Source organism: Ranitomeya variabilis, chromosome 6, assembly GCF_051348905.1.
Source record: "Ranitomeya variabilis isolate aRanVar5 chromosome 6, aRanVar5.hap1, whole genome shotgun sequence".
NCBI classification, from domain to species: Eukaryota; Metazoa; Chordata; class Amphibia; order Anura; family Dendrobatidae; genus Ranitomeya; species Ranitomeya variabilis.
Window position 1 is genome coordinate 16,267,766 of NC_135237.1, and position 22,792 is coordinate 16,290,557.

Consider the following 22,792-nt stretch of genomic DNA (forward strand, 5'->3'; position numbering starts at 1 on the left):
GCCGTTGGATGGAACTTGTTAGGTTTCTTAAATTCAGGTATGTCACTGTGAGACCATTGGGGTATTATGGGGGCTGAAAGTGAGTGAGGGGGACAGGGTACTGGGGGGGTGAATGTGAGACCATGGGGGTATTGTGGGGGAGGGGAGACAGGACACTGGGGGGTGAATGTAAGACCATTTGGGTGTTGTGAGGGCAGAAGGTGAGTGAAGTGGGACAGGGCACTGAGGGGGTGGATGTGAGATGATGGAGTTGATGGGGGTATTGAAGTGGGGGAGTGGGACAGGTCACTGGGGGCTGAATATTATAATGTTTAGTTATGATATTATATGTACTCCATCACGTAATATTTGCTGTCTGGGGAGGCTGGAGATGGGGGGGGGGGGGGGGTAGGGGGCTTTTGATACGTACCACCTGGGTCTTTTATGAGTATTAGTATAAGGAGCCGGCATACAGTAACCAAGAGCTGCATCACATTTACAGCACCACTCCAGCATTATTTTTTATTTCATTGCTGGAGCGGTGCTGAAAATCCACGTCCCCTGCCCCCTGTCTGATACTCACCTTCTGGCGTTTTCATCTGTTTTAGGGTATGTGCACACGTATTGTGGAGGACTGCGGATTTTTCCGCAGCGGATTTGATAAATCCGCAGGGCAAAACCGCTGCGGTTTTTCCTGCAGATTTATCGCGGTTTCTATTGCGGATTGCGCTGCGGGTTTACACCTGCCGTTTTCTATTGGAGCAGGTGTAAACCCGCAGTAGAATCCACACAAAGAATTGACATGCTGCGGAATGTAAACCGCTGCGCTTCCGCACGTTTTTTTCCGCAGCATCTGCACTGCGGATTTCGTTTCCCATAGGTTTGCATTGTAATGTAAACGCATGGGAAACTGCTGCGAATCCGCAGCGTGTGCACATACCCTAAGTCTCCGCTCGGCTCTGTCTCCTGCAGTTTGTGGCCTGTCCACGGCTCCAGTGTTTCATGGAGCAGCGCAGAGGTCACTAATCAATGTAAGTCTGTGGCAGCCTCGTTCTGGCCTTTTTCTCACTCTCAGGCTATGTGCACACATTGCGGATTAGCCGCTGCGGATTCGCAGCAGTTTACCATCTGGTGTACAAGTACCATGTAAACCTATGGAAAACGAAATCCACAGTGCACATGGTGCGGAAAATACCGTGCAGAAACGCTGCGTTGTATTTTCCGCAGCATGTCAATTCTTTTTGCGGATTCCGCAGCGTTTTACACCTGCTCCTCTATAGGATTCCGCAGGTGGTAAAACGCAGGTGAAATCTGCACAAAAAACACAGGAAATCCGCGGTAAATCTGCACACGAATCCGCAACAAGTGCACATAGCCTCATGGTCTTACATTGAGCGCTTGTGACATAGCTTCTAACTTCTGGCCAGTCAGAAGCTGCACTCATAAGTTTGAGCAGCGACACTGCAGCAGTCCCACAAAATAGTGAATACGCCGGAGGATGAGTAAATGACCAGGGTATCCAAATCATGACAGGGAGCTGTGAGTCCATCATACTGTGTATAAGGGAGCTGTGAGTCCATCATACTGTGTATACGGGAGCTGCGGGCCCATCATACTGTGTATAAGGGAGCTGCAGGCCCATCATACTGTGTATACGGGAGCTGTGGGGTCCATCATACTGAGTATGATTGGCCCGCAGCTCCCGTATACACAGTATGATGGACCCGCAGCTCCCGTATACAATGTATAAGGGAGCTGCGGGCCCATCATACTGTGTATAAGGGAGCTGCTGGCCCATCACACTGTGTATAAGGGAGCTGAGGGCCAATCACACTGTGTATAAGGAAGCTGCGGGCCCATCATACTGTGTATAAGGAAGCTGTGGCCCCATCATACTGTGTATAAGGGAGCTGCGGGCCCATCATACTGTGTATAAGGAAGCTGTGGCCCCATCACACTGTGTATAAGGAAGCTGCGGGCCCATCATACTGTGTATAAGGAAGCTGTGGCCCCATCATACTGTGTATAAGGGAGCTGCGGGTCCATCATACTGTGTATAAGGAAGCTGTGGGCCCATCATACTGTGTATAAGGAAGCTGTGGCCCCATCATACTGTGTATAAGGAAGCTGCGGGCCCATCATACTGTGTATAAGGAAGCTGTGGCCCCATCATATTGTGTATAAGGGAGCTGCTGGCCCATCATACTGTGTATAAGGGAGCTGCTGGCCCATCATACTGTGTATAAGGGAGCTGCGGGCCCATCATACTGTGTATAAGGAAGCTGCGGGCCCATCATACTGTGTATAAGGAAGCTGTGGCCCCATCATACTGTGTATAAGGGAGCTGCGGGCCCATCATACTATGTATATGGGAGCTGCGGGCCCATCATACTGTGTATAAGGGAGCTGCAGGCCCATCATACTGTGTATAGGGAACTGTGGGGGACATCATACTGTGTATAAGGAAGGTGTGGCCCCATCATACTGTGTATAAGGGAGCTGCGGGCCCATCATACTATGTATATGGGAGCTGCGGGCCCATCATACTGTGTATAAGGGAGCTGCGGGCCCATCATACTGTGTATAGGAAACTGTGATGGCATATTGTGCATATGGGAGCTGTTGGCCCATTACACTGTATATAGGGGAGCTCTGGGGGGCATTATACTTTCTATAGTGGAGTTCTGTCAGCATTATACTGTGTATAGGGGAGCATTGGGCTCATACTATCTATAGGGGAGCAGTGGTATACTGTGTAGAGGGGAGCAGTGGGAACATCATACTGTGTATAGGGGAGTTATAGAATCATCATAATGTGTATAGGGGAGCTGTGGGGGCCTTAGACTGTGTATAGGGAAGCTTTAAGCTCACCATACTGTGTATAATGGAGCAGTACATGGGGGAACTTGGGGGACATTATTATTGTGCATATGGTCCAATATGGCGGTAAAGTCAATGTTCGTTTTTGTATATAGATTTATTTTCAATAACAGTAGGGTCATATTCTGAGGTTCCCCTATATTCACAATAAGAGTGCACAACCGTAGCAATAATCAGGGTTAGCTGGTTAGGGGCCCACTCAGATGTTTCGCCCCCCCTAAGTTGAAACCCTAGCTACGCCTCTGAATAACTCATACTTTTATTAATCCAATGAGTTGCCAAATGAATGTAAAATCTAGTCCAGACATTGGCAAGGTCTGAAAAAAATATTTTTATTTGAAATAATTTTCTCCTTCACACTTTGCTTTTGTCACAGAATGCTCCTTTGCAGCAATTCCAGCATTGCAGAGCTTTGGCATTCTACCGTGTTTCCCCGAAAGTAAGACAGCGTCCTACATTCTTTTACCACTCAAAAGTCCCACTATGTCTTACTTTCGGGGTATGTCTTACATTGGTAAAAAAAAGTAGTTTTTTTGTTTTTACCATAAAATTAACATTTATTAACAACCTGAACAGTATGGTATTCAGCACAAAACAGTTTTATAAAAGCAAATGCCAAGAATGTCTTGTTACAACCGTATCATGACGGTATTTCCATGTATAACATGTAAAACAATGAAAAACGGTAAGAACGAACAGTCTGAATATGTTATACTGGAAGATAAAACAGATTTATTCCATGACAACCATGTCATCATCTTCAGGAACATCATCATAAACATCCACACTCTGAGGTTCCTGTGGATTTTCTTGGGACTCTCGGGACTCCATTTCCTGCTGAATCATTGGCCTATATCTCTCATGGGTAGCAACGGCACTGTCCTGAAATGAGCAGGTCTTGTCCAGGTAGCCAGCTCGCAGTGCATTTGCAACGCAGGTGTCAGTGATCTTACCCCATGAATTCTTAACCCAGTTCACAATCTCTGGCAGTCTGGGCTTCACAAAGTTCCCACGTACATTTCTCTCCATTCGGTTTTCAATGTAGACATTGATTTCCGCACGCAGATAGTCCTTGAACGGCTTGTTAATGGCGATATCCAGAGTCTGGGGATAAGCCGTCATCCCTGCAGGAATCATGATTTGGTCGATTCTCCGCTCATGAAGGAAGTTTTTCATGGTTTTGGCGCGGTGTGTGCTGGCTGCATCCCAGATCAGCATCCCTCTTTTGTTCCCTCGCATAACAAGCGGCAGCATTAAATCAAGCCACTTCCTTATAACAGCTTGTGTGGCCCAGGCTTTTTCAGTTTCCAGCACATAAATGCCAGAAACCCGCTCAATCTTGTCCTTCTTGCCCTTTGCAATGAGTAGCGGTGTTACTTAAGTGCCATCCAGGCGAATTGCTAAAAGGTGACACGTGCACTTTCATAAGCGGTGGAGGGAACGTACACTGAGGAGGCACCTCGTTGATCAATGGTGGTTTGAGCTGCTTGGCCCATGAACACGGCAGTTTCATCCATGGCGATCATGTTGCAAAGACTGTATTTAGAGAAGTCAATGTCATCCACAAACTTCTTGTAGGCAAATGCACGTTTAACAATCTCAGCATCTTCCAGCCTAAAGAGGGTTGTGGATCTTCTCAAAGACAGGTCATTGCGTTCAAGAAAGCTATCCACCCAGTGCTCTGATGCTTTGAATTGTTCAGGGGAAATGTCAAACTGTGGTGCCACTGCAAGGGCATACTCCTGAATCAGAGCCCTGGTCACCACCAATGTCTTTGCTCTCCTGTCTGCAACCCACTCAGAGACCAGGCTTTCCAGCCCTGTATACATTGGTTGCCGACCACATCCAATCTTGCGCTTTTTAGCCATTCCGCTCTCCACTTTTTCACTCAGGTTAGTGTATTCTGCACGCCATTTTTGGACCAGTCGGTGATCCAACATTTTCTCCTTGCAGAACTCCACTACATTTTTGCCCCAAGATTCTTCGACAATCGCTTTTTTATATTCCACAGTGTAGCTCTTCCTTTTACCACTGGAACCGGAAGCGCTCATGTCTAGGGGCAAAAATATAGCGTACGGTATAAGCACTGCTTATGGTTCCGTATCCCATACAGTATCCCACACAGTCTCCCATAGGGTAACAGCTCCATACAGTATCCCACACAGTCTCCCATAGGGTAACAGCTCCATACAGTATCCCACACAGTCTCCCATAGGGTTACAGCCCCATACAGTATCCCATACAGCCTCCCATAGGGTTACAGCCCCATACAGTATCCCATACAGCCTCCCATTGGGTAACAGCCCCATACAGTATCCCATACAGCCTCCCATAGGGTAACAGCCCCATACAGTATCCCACACAGTCTCCCATAGGGTTACAGCCCCATACAGTATCCCATACAGCCTCCCATAGGGTAACAGCCCCATACAGTATCCCACACAGTCTCCCATAGGGTTACAGCCCCATACAGTATCCCATACAGCCTCCCATAGGGTAACAGCCCCATACAGTATCCCACACAGTCTCCCATAGGGTTACAGCCCCATACAGTATCCCACACAGTCTCCCATAGGGTTACAGCCCCATACAGTATCCCACACAGTCTCCCATAGGGTTACAGCCCCATACCCTATGGGAGGCTGTGTGGGATACTGTATGGGGCTGTAACCCTATGGGAGACTGTGTGGGATACTGTATGGGGCTGTAACCCTATGGGAGACTGTGTGGGATACTGTGTGGGGCTGTTACCCTATGGGAGGCTGTATGGGATACTGTATGGGGCTGTAACCCTATGGGAGACTGTGTGGGATACTGTATGGGGCTGTAACCCTATGGGAGACTGTGTGGGATACTGTATGGGGCTGTTACCCTATGGGAGGCTGTATGGGATACTGTATGGGGCTGTAACCCTATGGGAGGCTGTATGGGATACTGTATGGGGCTGTAACCCTATGGGAGACTGTGGGATACTGTATGGGGCTGTAACCCTATGGGAGACTGTGTGGGATACTGTATGGGGCTGTAACCCTATGGGAGACTGTGTGGGATACTGTATGGGGCTGTTACCCTATGGGAGGCTGTATGGGATACTGTATGGGGCTGTAACCCTATGGGAGGCTGTATGGGATATTGTATGGGGCTGTTACCCTATGGGAGGCTGTATGGGATATTGTATGGGGCTGTTACCCTATGGGAGGCTGTGTGGGATAGTGTAACAGCCCCATACAGTATCCCACACAGCCTCCCATAGGGTAAAAGGTGCATTTTGTGAATTGCTTACTTGGTACCGTAATGGCGATCGGATCAATTCCTCTGCAGTGCTGGGTAGAGGTGTGGCTTCTTCTTCCTCATGCAGGAGCCGCTGGGCCAATCAGAGGGGCCACCAGCGGCTGCACATGAGGGCACTGAGGCTGCGTGTTTTTGTATGTTGCCCATGGTCCTGATGGACCACGGACAACATTACTGCTGCTCCCGCGGCCTCCACATCCCTCCGCTCCAGATCCGTCCGCATCCCGCTCTAAGGGCTCCTCACTTGCAAGCAATACGGCCGAGGTTAAAACCCAGCGCTGGCGCCGGCACTTGGGAGCGGAGCGTGCAGCTCCATGTAATGCTGTGCGGCCGCACGCTCCGCTCTGGAGTGCCAGTGCCAGAGCTCAGAGCATCGGCACTCCAGAGCGGAGCGTGCGGCTGCACAGCATTACATGGAGCTGCTCCGCTCCCAAGTGCCGGCGCCAGCGTTGGTTTTAACCTGCGAGCCTCGGCCGTATTGCTTGCAAGTGAGAAGGAGCCCTAACCGTCCGCATCCCACAGTTATTGCAGCCAAAGGTACCGGTACTATGGCTTATATTTTTCCAACATACGGTACAGTTTACTATGTCTTACTTTCGGGGCGCATCTTACATTAGCCGACCCCGCTAAAACCCCCACTACGTCTTACTATCGGGGGTGTCTTACTATCAGGGAAACACGGTAGCAGTTAATTTGCTGAGGTCATCAGGAGACATTTCCCCCCCATGCTTCCAGAATCCCCCCCCACAAGTTGGTTTGGCTGATGGGCACTTTTTTGCACCATACGGTCAAGCTGCTCTCACAACAGCTCAATGGGGCTGAGATCCGGTGACTGCGCTGGCCGCTCCATTACAGATAAAATACCAGCTGCTGCTTCTTCCCTAAATAGTTCTTGTATAATTTGGAGGTGTGCTTTGGGTCATTGTCCTGTTGTAGGATGAAATTGGCTCCAATCAAGCTCTGTCCACAGGGTATGGCATTGCAAAATGGAGTGATAGCCTTCCTTATTCAATATCCCTTTACTTTGTACAAATCTCACACTTTACCAGCACCAAAGCAACCCCAGACCATCACATTACCTCCACCATGCTTGACAGGTGGCGTCACACTCTTCCAGCATCTTTTCAGTTGTCCTGCGTCTCACAAATGTTCTGTGTGATCCAAACACCTCAAAATTGGATTTGTCTGTCCACAGCACTTTTTTTCCAATTTTCCTCTGTCCAATGTCTGTGTTCTTTTGCCCATATTAATCTTTTCCTTTTATTAGCCAGTCTCAGATATGGCTTTTTCTTTGCCACTCTGCCCTGAAGGCCAGCATCCCGGAGTCGCCTCTTCACTGTAGACCTTAACACTGGTGTTTTGCGTGTACTATTTAATGAAGCTGCCAGTTGAGGACCTGTGAGGCGTCGACTTCTCACACTACAGATTCTAATGTCCTTGTGTTGTTGCTCAGTTGTGCAGTGGGGCCTCCCACTTCTCTGTCTACTCTGGTTAGAGCCTGTTTGTGCTCTCCTCTGAAGGGAGTAGTACACACCGTTGTAGGAAAGCTTCAGTTTCTTGGCAATTTCTCGCATGGAATATCCTTCATTACTAAGAACAAAAATAAACTGTCGAGTTTCACATGAAAGTTCTTTTTTTTCTGGCAATTTTGAGAGTTTAAAGGGAACCTGTCACCCCCCCAGGCGTTTGTAACTAAAAGAGCCACCTTGTGCAGCACTAATGCTGCATTTGGACAAGGTGGTCTTTTAGTTATGCTCCTTGCATACGCTGAAATAAACACTTATAAAATGTGTCCTCTCATACCGTGAAACCGTCCCGGAGGCGGGACTTTCCTTCCTAATCAGACGCGGCACAGCTGTCATTCATACCCCCTTGGCGCCGGGCGCCTCCTCCTGAGCGTTGTTTGAATCTGTCCCGGAGCCTGCGCTGTTATGTTATCCCTTGGGCATGCGTAGTTAGCGCTGCCCGTCTTCTGACATCATTTGTTGTCAGGCTGACTGCGCCTGTGCGGCCGCGCTGCCCGAGATCGCGCCCCGCAGTGTCTTATTTATTCACACTGCGGGGCTGGGATTCATGGGCATGCGCAGTGCATATCTTCGCCTCTCACTCATCTCCCTCTGCCTTCTTCAGACTGTGCGGCGTCAGCTGATCCCAAAACTCATTGCTTGCGTTGAGAAACACGTGATGGTGTCTCCGCGGCTTTTCTACATGCATTTGCATATTTCCCATATGGGATGGGGGCAGTGTTCTGGATCACTGCGTTGAGAACCACGTGATGGTGTCTCCGCGGTGCTGGATGTTTTGATCTCTCTGAGGTCATTCACCCTTATGTTTATAGCCTTTCACCAGGCACTGCTCCTAATAGCCAGTTTCCTACTCCACACTGATGAGGGGCAAATACCCCGAAACAGCTGTCTGTGGATGGATACCATGTTTTGGCATAGGTGGTTTTCCTTTCTTGGATGCTGCCCTTCCCGTGGTTGTTCCTTCCCGGTGAAAGACCTGGCTATTTATTGCTTGCGTTGAGAAACACGTGATGGTGTCTCCGCGGCTTTTCTACATGACTTCAAATGATGTCAGAAGACGGGCAGCGCTAACTGTGCATGCCCAAGGGATAACATGACAGCGCAGGCTCCGGGACAGATTCAAACAACGCTGAGGAGGCGGAGCACGGCGCCAAGGGGGTATGAATGACGGCTGAGCTGCGTGTGATTAGGAAGGAAAGTCCCGCCTCCAGTATGAGGGGGCACATTTTATAAGTGTTTATTTCCGCGTGTGCAAGGAGCATCACTAAAAGAGCCACCTTGTCCAAATGCAGCATTAGTGCTGCACAAGGTGGCTCTTTTAGTTACAAACGCCTGGGGGGGGGGGGGGGGTGACAGGTTCCCTTTAATGGAACCAACAAATGTAATGCTCCAGATAGCTCAAAGGAAGGTCAGGTTTATAGGTTCTCTAATCAGCCAAACTGTTTTCAGCTGTGCTAACATACTTGCACAAGGGTTTTCAAGGGTATTCTAACCATCCATTACCCTTCTTACATAGTTAGCAAACACAAAGTACCATAAGAACACTGGAGTGATGGTTGTTGGAAATGGGCCTCTATACACCTATGAAGATATTGCATTACAAACCAGACGTTTGGAGCTAGAATGGTCATTTACCAAATTAACAATGTATTTCTGAATCATTTAATGTTAGCTTCATTAGAAAAAAACTGTGCTTTTCTTTAAAAAATAAGGAAATTTCTAAGTGAGAAGAAATATAATTCATCTCACCCGTGATGCATAAACCAAACCACGGGAGCACGGACCCGCTGTGTCCAGGCGTATAAAATCCAAAAGGAAGAGAATGTCCAGCTTCACCGAATCCGTAAAAAAGAGTTTTCTTTATTCACAAACTTTAAACATAGAGGATACAGACTTCTGTGTGTATATGTGTATATATATATATATATATATATATATATATTTAGTTTTTTTGCTTTGTTTCAATCTTCACATGGAATTTGAACCACAGTATGACAGTATATAGTGTAAATCGCAGTCCCCTATGAGGCCAAGGAGGAGGACCAATTTGGCAGCAACAGGGGCCTTTAGACGAGGTGGCGGGCGGCCGATTGGGAGCATTTGTGTGCAAGCATCGGCAATAACGTAATTGACATGAGATTGATGACGGAGTGTAAATGGTTAAAGCAGTGATCGGAGCTCAGCCCTGACGACTGCTCTTGGAGACCAGCAATGTAACACAGCCGGCATCTACGTTGTGTGGAGCGAGCTCGGCTACTTAGTTCCGTTCACACTGGTGCCCCCAAAGCAGAACATATAGTTACTCCCATATGCACAAATTAGTTTTAAATGAGCGCTGTCAGCTAAAATAAATGCAAACTTAAAGCTTATTCTCAAGTTTGGATAGAGGTTAAGGTCCCAATCACTGGGGGTTCAACCTCTGTGATCTCCACCGATCAAAGGAACCAAAGCTCAAAGCCCCGTATGAATGGAAGAGTAGTCACAAATGCGCAGTGCTGCTCATTAATGGGAGTGCAGGAGATGGCCGTCTTCAGCACTCCCATAACAATGAATTGCGTGGCAGTGTGCAAACTTTGGCCACCAATAGCTAAGAGAGATGGGATCTGAAGTCCCTTCCCTCCCTATATTTGTCTCCTTTTAAAGGGGAGATGCACATTCACATTCCGACTTGTCTTGGTGGCCACTAGTATGCACACAATAGAGCAATCACTGTGACTCGCTGACGGTCCGCCAATCCTCTTGTAGTTCTGCTATGAGTATGTGGCGTCATATTCCAGGTCCCCGTGTCCTTTGATGAGGTGGCAGTGTACTTCTCCGAGGACGAATGGTGCCATCTAGAGGAGTGGCAGAAAAGGCTGTACAGAGAAGTCATGCAGGAGAACCTGGAGGTGGTGCTGTCTGTGGGTAAGGAGCTGTGATTCCCGGGATTCTCCGTGGGGCCGGTCCTGCTATAGTCCAGCTATTCTTTATGGTTTTCTTTCCTTCTGTAGGGTATCAGCATCCCCGGATCTCCCTCTTACCGAGACCTGTTCCAGATGATAATGCGTCTATTACTAATTATTTTGGATTCCGTTTGGGTAAGTGACAAATTTTAGAACTTAGTAAATGAGATGACAAAATTATAAATTCCTGAAGTCAGAATCTGAAGATATCCGTAACCCTAATTACATCCATCCAATAATTTATGTGGATGGAAAAGGTGAAGATTGACCATAGTGCTGCCCACTCACAGCTAATTGAGTAGTTGCTGCATGATAATTTACTCTTTAGTTTGTTAGCATTAAGATGAACAACCTGTAGGAACATCGATCTTGTACAAGCCTAGATAGGTCCACCAAGGTCTTCTCCGCAATTATCTTGATTGTATCGAGCCATGGGGTTGCTGGTCTTCCTCTTTGCTTTGTTACTTCTATTCTTCCGACCATGATGTCCTCCAGTGATTGCCCTCTTCTTGTTTTAGTGTGCAGTAGGAAATACTACAGCCGCGTTCCCTTACACATTTAACATATCTGTTTCCTTACAGAGGAAGAATTAAGATGGGAAGCAGAAGAAAAAAGAGAAGCGGCACCGAGCTGTCCAAACCCTGTAGTGAACGGCAGCGATGTCTGCACACAGAGAAAACCTTGCAAAGAAAAGATGGTGCACAGATGTTTGCAATGTAAGATGATATTTGGCAGCAGACCTCTCCTGGACGCGCATATGAAAACCCATAAGGAAGGAATGGTTCTGAATGAAGTCATAAAGGAGGTCCCAGTGGTGACCCCACAGTGTGTCTTTCCCCCAGGGAGGATCTTCCAGTGTAACAATTGCGATAAATCATTTAGTAACCAGTCTGTCCTATCTCTGCACCAGAAAACACACACGGGCGAGAAGCTCTTTAAGTGCCCTGAATGCAGCAAGAGCTTCCCAAAGAGGTCCCAGCTGGTGATGCACAAGCGGTGCCACATAGAAGAAAGACCCTTCAAGTGCACCCAGTGCGAAAAAAGCTACACCCAACAGTCTAAGCTGATCGAGCACCAAAGGTCGCACACCGGAGAGAAGCCATTCAAGTGTAGCGAGTGCGGGAAAGGCTTCACCAAGAGGTCACACCTTAAGGAACATCTCAGGACCCACACCGGGGAGAAACCCCACAAGTGCGACCAGTGTGATAAGACCTTCCACTATCCATCCAATCTGGTGGAACATCAGAGGACACATACTGGTGACAGACCGTATCAATGCACTGAATGTGATAAGAGCTTCATCAAGATGTCCAAACTCATCGTTCATCTCAGGATCCACACCGGGGAGAGGCCGTACAAGTGCACCGAGTGCGACAAAAGCTTCAGCCAACAGTCCAACCTCGTGGTACATCAGCGGACTCACACAGGAGAGAAACCCTTCAAGTGTAATGACTGCAAAAAGACGTTTAGCTACCATTACACACTCATGGTCCACCAAAGAACCCATACCGGGGAGAAACCATACAAATGCTCTCTGTGCGAGAAAGCGTTCTCCCAACACTCAAGCCTCAAACTCCATGTAAAAGTTCACGAGCCGCAACTCATGGATGAGACGTCTCACGAGGAGTTACCAACTCCAGACCAAACACCCTTAGCAGAAGTGACTGAGTCTGCAGAATTCAGACCTTTACTTATGCTACCACCAGTCCTCAACCCAACAAGTCCTCCAGATGTTGAGCAAGACTGTGAAGACACTTATCTTCCACGGTCGCCCTTGAGTGACTACCTAGGTGCTCTTTTACTTCCAGATAAGAAGTATACCTGCACTGAGTGCGACAAATCATTTCTAGATAAGTCTAAGTTAGCTGTCCACCTTCGAACTCATACCGGAGAACGTCCCTTTAAGTGCTCCTTATGTGATAAGGCCTTCATTCAGTGGTCACGTCTAACAGAGCACAGGAAAACCCACACGGGGGAAAAGCCATATGTGTGCTCCGAATGCGGAAAGAGTTTTCTTAAGATGTCCAAGCTGACCATTCATCGGCGGATCCACACCGGGGAGCGGCCATACACCTGCGCAGAATGTGGGAAGCAGTTCACTCAGCAGTCCAACATGGTGATTCACCAGCGGATCCACACTGGGGAGAGACCCTTCCACTGTGCAACCTGCGACAAGACGTTCCGCTATCAGTCGTCTCTCATCAGGCATAGGCGGGATCACACTGGTGAGACGGAGACATAGCGGCCCTGCAGAGCTCACTGTGGCCCTAGAAATGTTCACGGCCTGTGTCTCAGGGCGGACAATAAAAACGCTGCTTATCTCATGATAGTCCTACGTCTCACCTTTCTTATCTCGCACCTTGTGACTCTGGCCACTGATAGTAGGAGAAGTTATCTAGTTCCAGCATCAGGGTCAGCCCTTCTCTGTCCTTAGGACAACCGAGATCAGTCTGGATCTGGCTGATGGCAGTGAAGAGCCCTGAACCTGAGCCAGGAAGGTCACCAAAGCTTAGAGAGAACCCATCTGTGCCCCGCACTGCTGTAGTCAGCCCCCACCTACCTGCCAGGGGTAAATCTAGGCTTGGCGCCACCAGAGAACCTAAAGGTGACCCTCCCTAGATGGACGATAATGAGTGTGACACACGGGGAGAGGGGATGGTAATGACCGTGACACGGGAGATGTGGAGATGGTAATGACCGTGACACACGGGGAGAGGAGGGGATGGTAATGACTGTGACACACGGGAGAAGAGGGGATGGTAATGACCGTGGCACACGGGAGAAGTGGGGATGGTAATGACTGTGACACACGGGAGAAGAGAGGATGGTAATGACCGTGACACATGGGAGAAGAGGGGATGGTAATGACCGTGACACACGGGAGAAGAGGGGATGGTAATGACCGTGGCACACGGGAGAAGTGGGGATGGTAATTACTGTGACACACGGGAGAAGAGAGGATGGTAATGACCGTGACACATGGGAGAAGAGGGGATGGTAATGACTGTGACACACAGGGAGAAGAGGGGATGGTAATGACCGTGACACACGGGAGAAGTGGGGATGGTAATGACCGTGACACACGGGAGAAGAGGGGATGGTAATGACCGTGACACACGGGAGAAGTGGGGATGGTAATGACTGTGACACACGGGAGAAGAGAGGATGGTAATGACCGTGACACATGGGAGAAGAGGGGATGGTAATGACCGTGACACACGGGGAGAAGAGGGGATGGTAATGACCGTGACACAAGGGAGAAGTGGGGATGATAATGACCGTGACACGGGAGAAGAGGATACTAATGACTGACTCACGGGTGAAGAGGGGATGGTAATGACTGTCGTATGGTTAATGAGGGGACACTAATGACTGATGCACAGGGAGATGATGGTACGGTAATAACTGTCATGGGGATGAGGGGGCACTAATGAGTGCGACACACAGGTGAAGAGGGAACACTAATAACTGACGCACGGGAATAAGAGGAGACACTAATAGCAGTGACACGGAAGAAGGGGATGATAATGAGTGTGACACACTGGAGAAGGCACTGTAATGACGGTCATATAAGAGATGAGGGGGCACTAATGACTGATGCACGGGGAGAAGACGGGACACTATTGTGACACCCAGGAGAAGAGGGCAATAATGAGTGCGACACACTCTGGTGTGTCCCTTCTCGAAGAAGGGGCGCTAATAACTGACACACTGGAGAAGAGGGGGCACAAATTAGTGTGACACAGGAGAAGAGGGGGCACTAATGACTGACACACGGGAGAAGAGGGGACGGTAATAACTGACACACTGGAGAAGAGGGGGCACAAATTAGTGTGACACAGGAGAAGAGGGAACACTAATAACTGACACACTGGAGAAGGGGGCACTAATTAGTGTGACACAGGAGAAGAGGGAGCACTAATGACTGACACACGGGAGAAGAGGGGACGGTAATGGTTATGACACAAGGGAAAAATGGGACACTAATGACTGTGACACACTGCATGACGGGAGTTGTAGTTCTCTGTAGCTCCGCCCCTCCCCCAGGACAACATCTCCCAGCAGTGCTGTGCGGTGACGTGCTGCTCTCGGTGCGGCCTCCTCGCTCCTCCTACTTCCTGTCCGCCCGGCGGTGCAGCGCTCTCCCGTGCAGCGCTCTCCCGGCGGTCACATCCCCGGAGCCCAGACAAAAGGACCGAGCGCACGGCCCAGAGCGGAGCAGCATGTCCGAGCGAGGTGAGAGGCGGCCGGGAGTGTGCAGGGGCCGCGGCGCCATCACTGCCTGTAACACGGGGGACTGTGCACGGCACGGAGCAGCCCGAGCTGCACCCCGACACCACCGAGCCCCTGTCACTGCACCCCGACACCACCGAGCCCCCGTCACTGCACCCCGACACCACCGAGCCCCCGTCACTGCACCCCGACACCACCGAGCCCCCGTCACTGCATCCGTCACTGCAGCCCCACGCCACCGAGCCCCCGTCACTGCACCCCGACACCACCGAGCCCCCGTCACTGCACCCCGACACCACCGAGCCCCCGTCACTGCACCCCGACACCACCGAGCCCCCGTCACTGCACCCGTCACTGCAGCCCCACGCCACCGAGCCCCCGTCACTGCACCCCGACACCACCGAGCCCCCGTCACTGCAGCCCGACACCACCGAGCCCCCGTCACTGCACCCCGACACCACCGAGCCCCCGTCACTGCACCCCGACACCACCGAGCCCCCGTCACTGCACCCCGACACCACCGAGCCCCCGTCACTGCACCCCGACACCACCGAGCCCCCGTCACTGCACCCCGACACCACCGAGCCCCCGTCACTGCACCCCGACACCACCGAGCCCCCGTCACTGCACCCCGACACCACCGAGCCCCCGTCACTGCACCCCGACACCACCGAGCCCCCGTCACTGCACCCCGACACCACCGAGCCCCCGTCACTGCACCCCGACACCACCGAGCCCCCGTCACTGCACCCCGACACCACCGAGCCCCCGTCACTGCACCCCGACACCACCGAGCCCCCGTCACTGCACCCCGACGCCACCGAGCCCCCGTCACTGCACCCCGACGCCACCGAGCCCCCGTCACTGCAGCCCGACACCACCGAGCCCCCGTCACTGCACCCCGACACCACCGAGCCCCCGTCACTGCACCCCGACACCACCGAGCCCCCGTCACTGCACCCCGACACCACCGAGCCCCCGTCACTGCACCCCGACACCACCGAGCCCCCGTCACTGCACCCCGACACCACCGAGCCCCCGTCACTGCACCCCGACACCACCGAGCCCCCGTCACTGCACCCCGACACCACCGAGCCCCCGTCACTGCACCCCGACACCACCGAGCCCCCGTCACTGCACCCCGACACCACCGAGCCCCCGTCACTGCACCCCGACACCACCGAGCCCCCGTCACTGCACCCCGACGCCACCGAGCCCCCGTCACTGCACCCCGACGCCACCGAGCCCCCGTCACTGCAGCCCGACACCACCGAGCCCCCGTCACTGCACCCCGACACCACCGAGCCCCCGTCACTGCACCCCGACACCACCGAGCCCCCGTCACTGCACCCCGACACCACCGAGCCCCCGTCACTGCACCCCGACACCACCGAGCCCCCGTCACTGCACCCCGACACCACCGAGCCCCCGTCACTGCACCCCGACACCACCGAGCCCCCGTCACTGCACCCCGACACCACCGAGCCCCCCGTCACTGCACCCCGACACCACCGAGCACCCGTCACTGCCGCCCCCACACCACCGAGCACCCGTCACTGCAGCCCCACGCCACCGAGCACCCGTCACTGCAGCCCGACCCCCCCCCGAGAGCCCCCGTCACTGCAGCCCGACCCCCCCCCCCGAGAGCCCCCGTCACTGCAGCCCGATTCCCCCCCCCCCTCGAACTGCACCCAGAGCCCCCGTCACTGCAGCCTGACCCCCCCCCCTCCCCCCCCAAACTGCAGCCCGGCACCACCGAGCACCCGTCACTGCCGCTCCCACACCACCGAGCACCTGTCACTGCACCCCAACACTTGTTCAGTGCCCGTCACCCCATGTTATCCCCGCTCAGCATTCAGCACCATTGCTGCACATAATGCGGGGGGAGGTCTCCCCAGCGGGGGTCTGCACCCCAATACCCAGCACTCTGGTATGTGGTAATGTAGCCGCTCAGGTACAGCTGTGCCCCAATATTCCGCACCCCCATTAGTGGAGCAGTTCCATTGTCGCCCAGCACAATACTACAGTGCCCCCCACTATGTTACGTGTAGGTCACCGTCTTCCATGGCGGCAGCTTCTCCACATTCCCGTGTTCTCATCACCTCGTCTGACGTCTGTCACCGCTTACAGGAGAGCATCCCCAGCGCCGGCCGCCCCCGGCCCCCTCAGCCACATATAGCCCCCACCTGCCCCGCCGCTGTGACCTCGGGCTGCGCCGTCATTTCTGAATTCTTAATAAAGTTTTTCCTTTCACACTTTTATATTTAAAATGTTTTTTTTTTCACTTATCGTTTGCTGCTGGTGACATTAATATTTTCCCGTCTTTGCATTTTATTTACATTTTTTACAGAGTTTAGTTAATTTCCTTTTCTATATATTTTGTTACTTTATTTCCTTCGGACTGAACCCTGCTGCGTTGTGGTCGCTGTTGCTTCTGATATTCCCCCTCCTCCTTATGTAAAGTCTATATTTTTTATATTTTGTGTCTGCAGTGCTGTGCTGGAGACGTCACCCAGCGGGCACCAGTGACTGGGGGCTTACATGGGCATAGATGGCACGTGGTAGGCGCTCCTTAAGGCTTGTGCACGGGATGATGCAAACTGTATGATGTCTGACTGATGGGTGCGATCGATTCACCCCTTTACATTGCCGTCTGCTATTTACCCCCAATATCCCCTTGTCCAAGTCTACAACGCAGATTCAGACTTTACCTTGCTTAGATTTTTATTTTCTTCTTATCTTTTATTCTGCATCATTCAGATTCATTTTTATTTTCATTTACTTTCTAATTTCAGACTTAATTTCTTCAGAATATAGAAGTCTAGTGGAATCTCATCCTTCGGACAGCGTTCTATATTGTTATTTTCTATATTGTGTTATTTTCTATATTATTTGTATCTTCTATTATCTTTGTGTTTTGTATTTTATTACATTTTTATATTTGTATCATTTATCACTTTATTTTTATTTTTTTTACTTTTAATTCTCTTTGCCCAATTATTTGCCTGGTATTTTTTTTTTCTTCCTGCGCTGTCACGTTTGCTCCTGTCTGTTCCTTGTTGAGGGAGGAGGGTAAGCTTAGGAGATAACCATGCACCCCCCATCCTATTGCAGCAAGTGCTCACAAATGGGGGCATTTATCATAGTTGACAAGTGCCCTACTTTGCAATGCATGACTTTCTTCCCGGCAGAGTCTGATCAGCAGATAACCCAGGACTCTGCTCCTCAGAGATCATTACACTTTGGAGATTCTGCCTTAGCTGGAGACTAATGGACCCCTCTGTGGGGTGCATTTACTTAGGATTGGGCAGGGAGGAATTCTGGATAGATCGGCCTGATATGGTGCATTGACAGGACAAAGTCAGAATATCTAAGTGCACCTTTATTTACAGGCCGGCGCTATAGGCCCCGTCTCACTTAGCGATTTACCAACGATCACGACCAGCGATATGACCTGGCCGTGATCGTTGGTAAGTCGCTGTGTGGTCGCTGGGGAGCTGTCACACAGACCGCTCTCCCCAGCGACCAACGATCAGGGGAACGACTTCGGCATCGTTGAAACTGTCTTCAACGATGCCGAAGTCCCCCTGCAGCACCCGGGTAACCAGGGTAAACATCGGGTTACTAAGCGCAGGGCCGCGCTTAGTAACCCGATGTTTACCCTGGTTACCAAAAAAAACAAACACTACATACTCGCCTTTCGGTGTCCAGGTCCCTTGCCGTCTGCTTCCTGCTCTGACTGAGCCGCCGTACTGTGAGAGCAGAGCGCAGCGGTGACGTCACTGCTGCGCTCTCACTTCTCACTGTACGGCCGGGAGTCAGTGAGAGCAGGAAGCAGACGGCAAGGGACCTGGACACCGAAAGGCGAGTATGTACTGTTTGTTTTTTTTGGTAACCAGGGTAAACATCGGGTTACTAAGCGCGGCCCTGCGCTTAGTAACCCGATGTTTACCCTGGTTACCAGTGAAGACATCGCTGGATCGGTGTCACACACACCGATTCAGCGATGTCAGCGGGGCCTCAACGACCAAAAAAAGGTCCAGGCCATTCTGACACGACCAGCGATCTCGCAGCAGGGGCCTGATCGCTGGTACGTGTCACACATAGCGAGATCGCTATGGAGGTCGCTGTTGCGTCACAAAACTTGTGACTCAGCAGCGATCTCGCTAGCGATCTCGCTATGTGAGACGGGGCCTTAAGATCCCTGTGGCCAACGCCACTCTCAACCCATCCCCCATAAAGTGCTTCCTTCCCAATGTTTTGTGTGCCCCATCTTTATTATTATGCTGATTGCCAGCAGTGCCTGTTATCTGCCTTGCAGGATGTCCTAGATCAGTGAGGGGACAGTGATTGACCTGGGTCTCTGCCTCTTGTTTTTCTTCAGGTCCATGATGTCTCACTGCCTGGTGAGAGGCTGCAGAAACGGTTCTGGGAGGGCGGACGTCTCTGTTACATTCCACCCATTCCCAGCAGAGCGGGAGGCTGCAGAAAGGTGGGCGACTCTGTGCGGGGTCTCCGGACAGAACTGTTCTCAACTGTTGAAGGATCTGGAGCAGGGCCGTCATGGCAGCTACCACTTATGTTCTCTACACTTTGAGCAAGAAGCATTCGAAACAAATCCAGATGATGAAACCCAAAACGTAAATCTGAGACCTGGAGCAGAGCCAACGATCTTACTGAGCCCCGTGCAGACCCCCAAGAACAATGCTCAGGTGAGGAAGGACAAGACGCAGATGTATGAAGGCGAAACTGATCCACTACTCAAATTTCAGAGCATGGAACTTTAGACATGCCCAGAAAGACTATAGTACGGCCCCTATGTACAAGAATATAACTGCTATAATACTGCCTCCTATGTACAAGAATATAACTACTATAATACTGCCTCCTATGTACAAGAATATAACTACTATAATACTGCTCCTATGTACAAGAATATAACTACTATAATACTGCCCCTAGGTGCAAGAATATAACTACTATAATACTGCCTCTATGTACAAGAATATAACTACTATAATACTGCTCCTATGTACAAGAATATAACTACTATAATACTGCTCCTATGTACAAGAATATAACTACTATAATACTGCCTCTATGTACAAGAATATAACTACTATAATACTGCTCCTATGTACAAGAATATAACTACTATAATACTGCCCCTATGTACAGGAATATAACTACTATAATACTGCCCCTATGTATAGGAATATAACTACTATAATACTGCCTCCTATGTACAAGAATATAACTACTATAATACTGCCCCTATGTACAGGAATATAACTACTATAATACTGCCCCTATGTACAGGAATATAACTACTATAATACTGCCCCTATGTACAGGAATATAACTACTATAATACTGCCCCTATGTACAGGAATATAACTACTATAATACTGCCCCTATGTGCAAGAATATAACTACTATAATACTGCCCCTATGTACAAGAATATAACTACTATAATACTGCCCCTATGTACAGGAATATAACTACTATAATACTGCCCCTATGTACAGGAATATAACTACTATAATACTGCCCCTATGTACAGGAATATAACTACTATAATACTGCCCCTATGTACAGGAATATAACTACTATAATACTGCCCCTATGTGCAAGAATATAACTACTATAATACCGCCCCTATGTACAAGAATATAACTACTATAATACCGCCCCTATGTACAAGAATATAACTACTATAATACCGCCCCTATGTACAAGAATATAACTACTATAATACTGCCCCCTATGTACAAGAATATAACTACTATAATACTGCCCCTATGTACAGGAATATATCTACTATAATACTGCCCCTATGTACAAGAATATAACTACTATAATACTGCTCCTATGTACAAGAATATAACTACTATAATACTGCCCCTATGTACAAGAATATAACTACTATAATATTGCCCCTATGTACAAGAATATAACTACTATAATACTGCTCCTATGTACAAGAATATAACTCCTATAATACTGCTCCTATGTACAGGAATATAACTACTATAATACTGCCCCCTATGTACAAGAATATAACTACTATAATATTGCCCCTATGTACAAGAATATAACTACTATAATATTGCCCCTATGTACAAGAATATAACTACTATAATACTGCCCCTATGTACAAGAATATAACTACTATAATACTGCTCCTATGTACAAGAATATAACTCCTATAATACTGCTCCTATGTACAAGAATATAACTACTATAATACTGCTCCTATGTACAAGAATATAACTACTATAATACTGCCCCCTATGTACAAGAATATAACTACTATAATACTGCCCCTATGTACAAGAATATAACTACTATAATACTGCCCCCTTAATACAAGAATATATCTACTATAATACTGCCCCCTATGTACAAGAATATAACTACTATAATCCTGCTTTATCTCTGTCCTATTACTCCTCTCCTCACATTGTCGGTTTCTGCTCCTTTTCCTCCTGGTCACACATGAGGGCGGCGCTGATGGATGTGGAAGTGATGAGTGATGCTGACGCCTGACTCCATCGTTCATCACTGTCAGTTGTCGGCGTCACTCCAATTTCTCATTCCCAGCCTTCCCTGACACCCGGCGTGGCCTCCATTAATCATCTCCCTGCTGTCAGCGCTGCGCGGCCGGCGTTTGCTCTGGGAACAGCTGCGGTGGAGGCTCCTCGGTCTCCTTTGCAGCACACTGGCGCCTCCCTCGTATCCAGTGCAGGGCTACTTACTGCATGCTGCCGCGGGTCAGTAGTGTATCAGGGACGTTTCTTAGCGCAGAGGCGGCTCCGTCACCCGCTGCCATTTTTAGTGCCTGTAGTTTCCTTTAGGAAATTGTTATTTTTGCGTTTCTCTCATGTAGATGACACTTGGTGTGTTTTTTGAGCCTTGTCCTGACTCTTGCGGATGATGGGGGTTGTTAGGAGCTGCAGTGTCGGCCGGGTCCCTTCCTCCCCTCATAAATCATACAGGATCTCTGATCGCTCCTGCCAAACCGGCTCCCCCAGTTTCCATGGCAACCACCGGCCAGCCATCTTTTCTTCTGCATGTCACTTGTAGACATGGCTGTCACACGTTCGCCTCTGCTGTACGGCATCCGGCTATGAGGATGATGGCGATCGCCGTCGTGCGTTCTCTGCGGTGAGCTGTATAAGGAGGGACTCTGCCCTGATGTAACGCTTCTTCCTCTTCTCTCCCAGGCTAACACTTCCGTGCCGTCCGCATGTGGCCCACAGAGCGAGGCTCGGCCGGCAGCGTCTGCACATCCCTCCTGTGCTCGGCCCAATGCCCAGACATCACATACAGTGCAGGTAAAGGCCGCAGACACCCCGCCGGTACTGGGGGGTCCTCCGCCCTGTGGTGAAGGGTCCGCTCTGAGACTCTGCTTACTGCTTCAGGCTGCAGACTGTGGAGGGTCGGCTGATGTCCGCTCCTCGGCTCCTCACGCACCGCAGATGTCACATTGCAGCACAGGAACCACGGTTGTCAGCCCCCAGCCCGGCGTCAGCCAGGTGAGGTGTCAAAAACGCTGCGCTGTATGTGGGGGAGGGTGGAGGGCCGCGCTGTATGTGGGGGAGGGTGGAGGGCCGCGCTGTATGTGGGGGAGGGTGGAGGGCCGTGCTGTATGTGGGGGAGGGTGGAGGGCCACGCTGTATGTGGGGGAGGGTGGAGACGCTGCGCTGTATGATGGGGAGGGTGGAGCGCCACGCTGTATGTGGGGGAGGGTGGAGCGCCACGCTGTATGTGGGGGAGGGTGGAGACGCTGCGCTGTATGATGGGGAGGGTGGAGAACAGCGCTGTATGTGGGGGAGGGTGGAGCGCCGCGCTGTATGTGGGGGAGGGTGGAGCGCCGCGCTGTATGTGGGGGAGGGTGGAGCGCCGCGCTGTATGTGGGGGAGGGTGGAGAACCGCGC

The 22,792-nt window shown here is 50.4% G+C and overlaps 2 protein-coding genes across 4 annotated transcripts in view; both read left to right on the plus strand.

Annotated features, from left to right (window-relative positions):
- Positions 1 to 12,954, plus strand: part of LOC143782218 (uncharacterized) — a 58,444-nt gene extending 45,490 nt beyond the window's left edge. The window contains exons 6-8 of the mRNA XM_077269429.1: positions 10,454 to 10,580; positions 10,667 to 10,753; positions 11,200 to 12,954. Coding sequence (XP_077125544.1) covers positions 10,454 to 10,580; positions 10,667 to 10,753; positions 11,200 to 12,860 — 1,875 coding nt within the window. The 3' untranslated portion in view covers positions 12,861 to 12,954. The remainder of the gene's footprint in view (positions 1 to 10,453; positions 10,581 to 10,666; positions 10,754 to 11,199) is intronic.
- Positions 12,955 to 14,703: 1,749 nt separating this feature from the next.
- Positions 14,704 to 22,792, plus strand: part of LOC143781358 (uncharacterized) — a 37,416-nt gene continuing 29,327 nt past the window's right edge. For 2 of the 3 annotated variants that reach the window (XM_077267923.1, XM_077267925.1), the window contains exons 1-4: positions 14,725 to 14,854; positions 19,236 to 19,563; positions 22,079 to 22,189; positions 22,277 to 22,390. In XM_077267923.1, coding sequence (XP_077124038.1) covers positions 19,240 to 19,563; positions 22,079 to 22,189; positions 22,277 to 22,390 — 549 coding nt within the window. In that variant the 5' untranslated portion in view covers positions 14,725 to 14,854; positions 19,236 to 19,239. Of the gene's footprint in view, positions 14,855 to 19,235; positions 19,564 to 22,078; positions 22,190 to 22,276; positions 22,391 to 22,792 lie in introns of all 3 variants that reach the window. The other variant, XM_077267924.1, reaches the window with a different exon arrangement.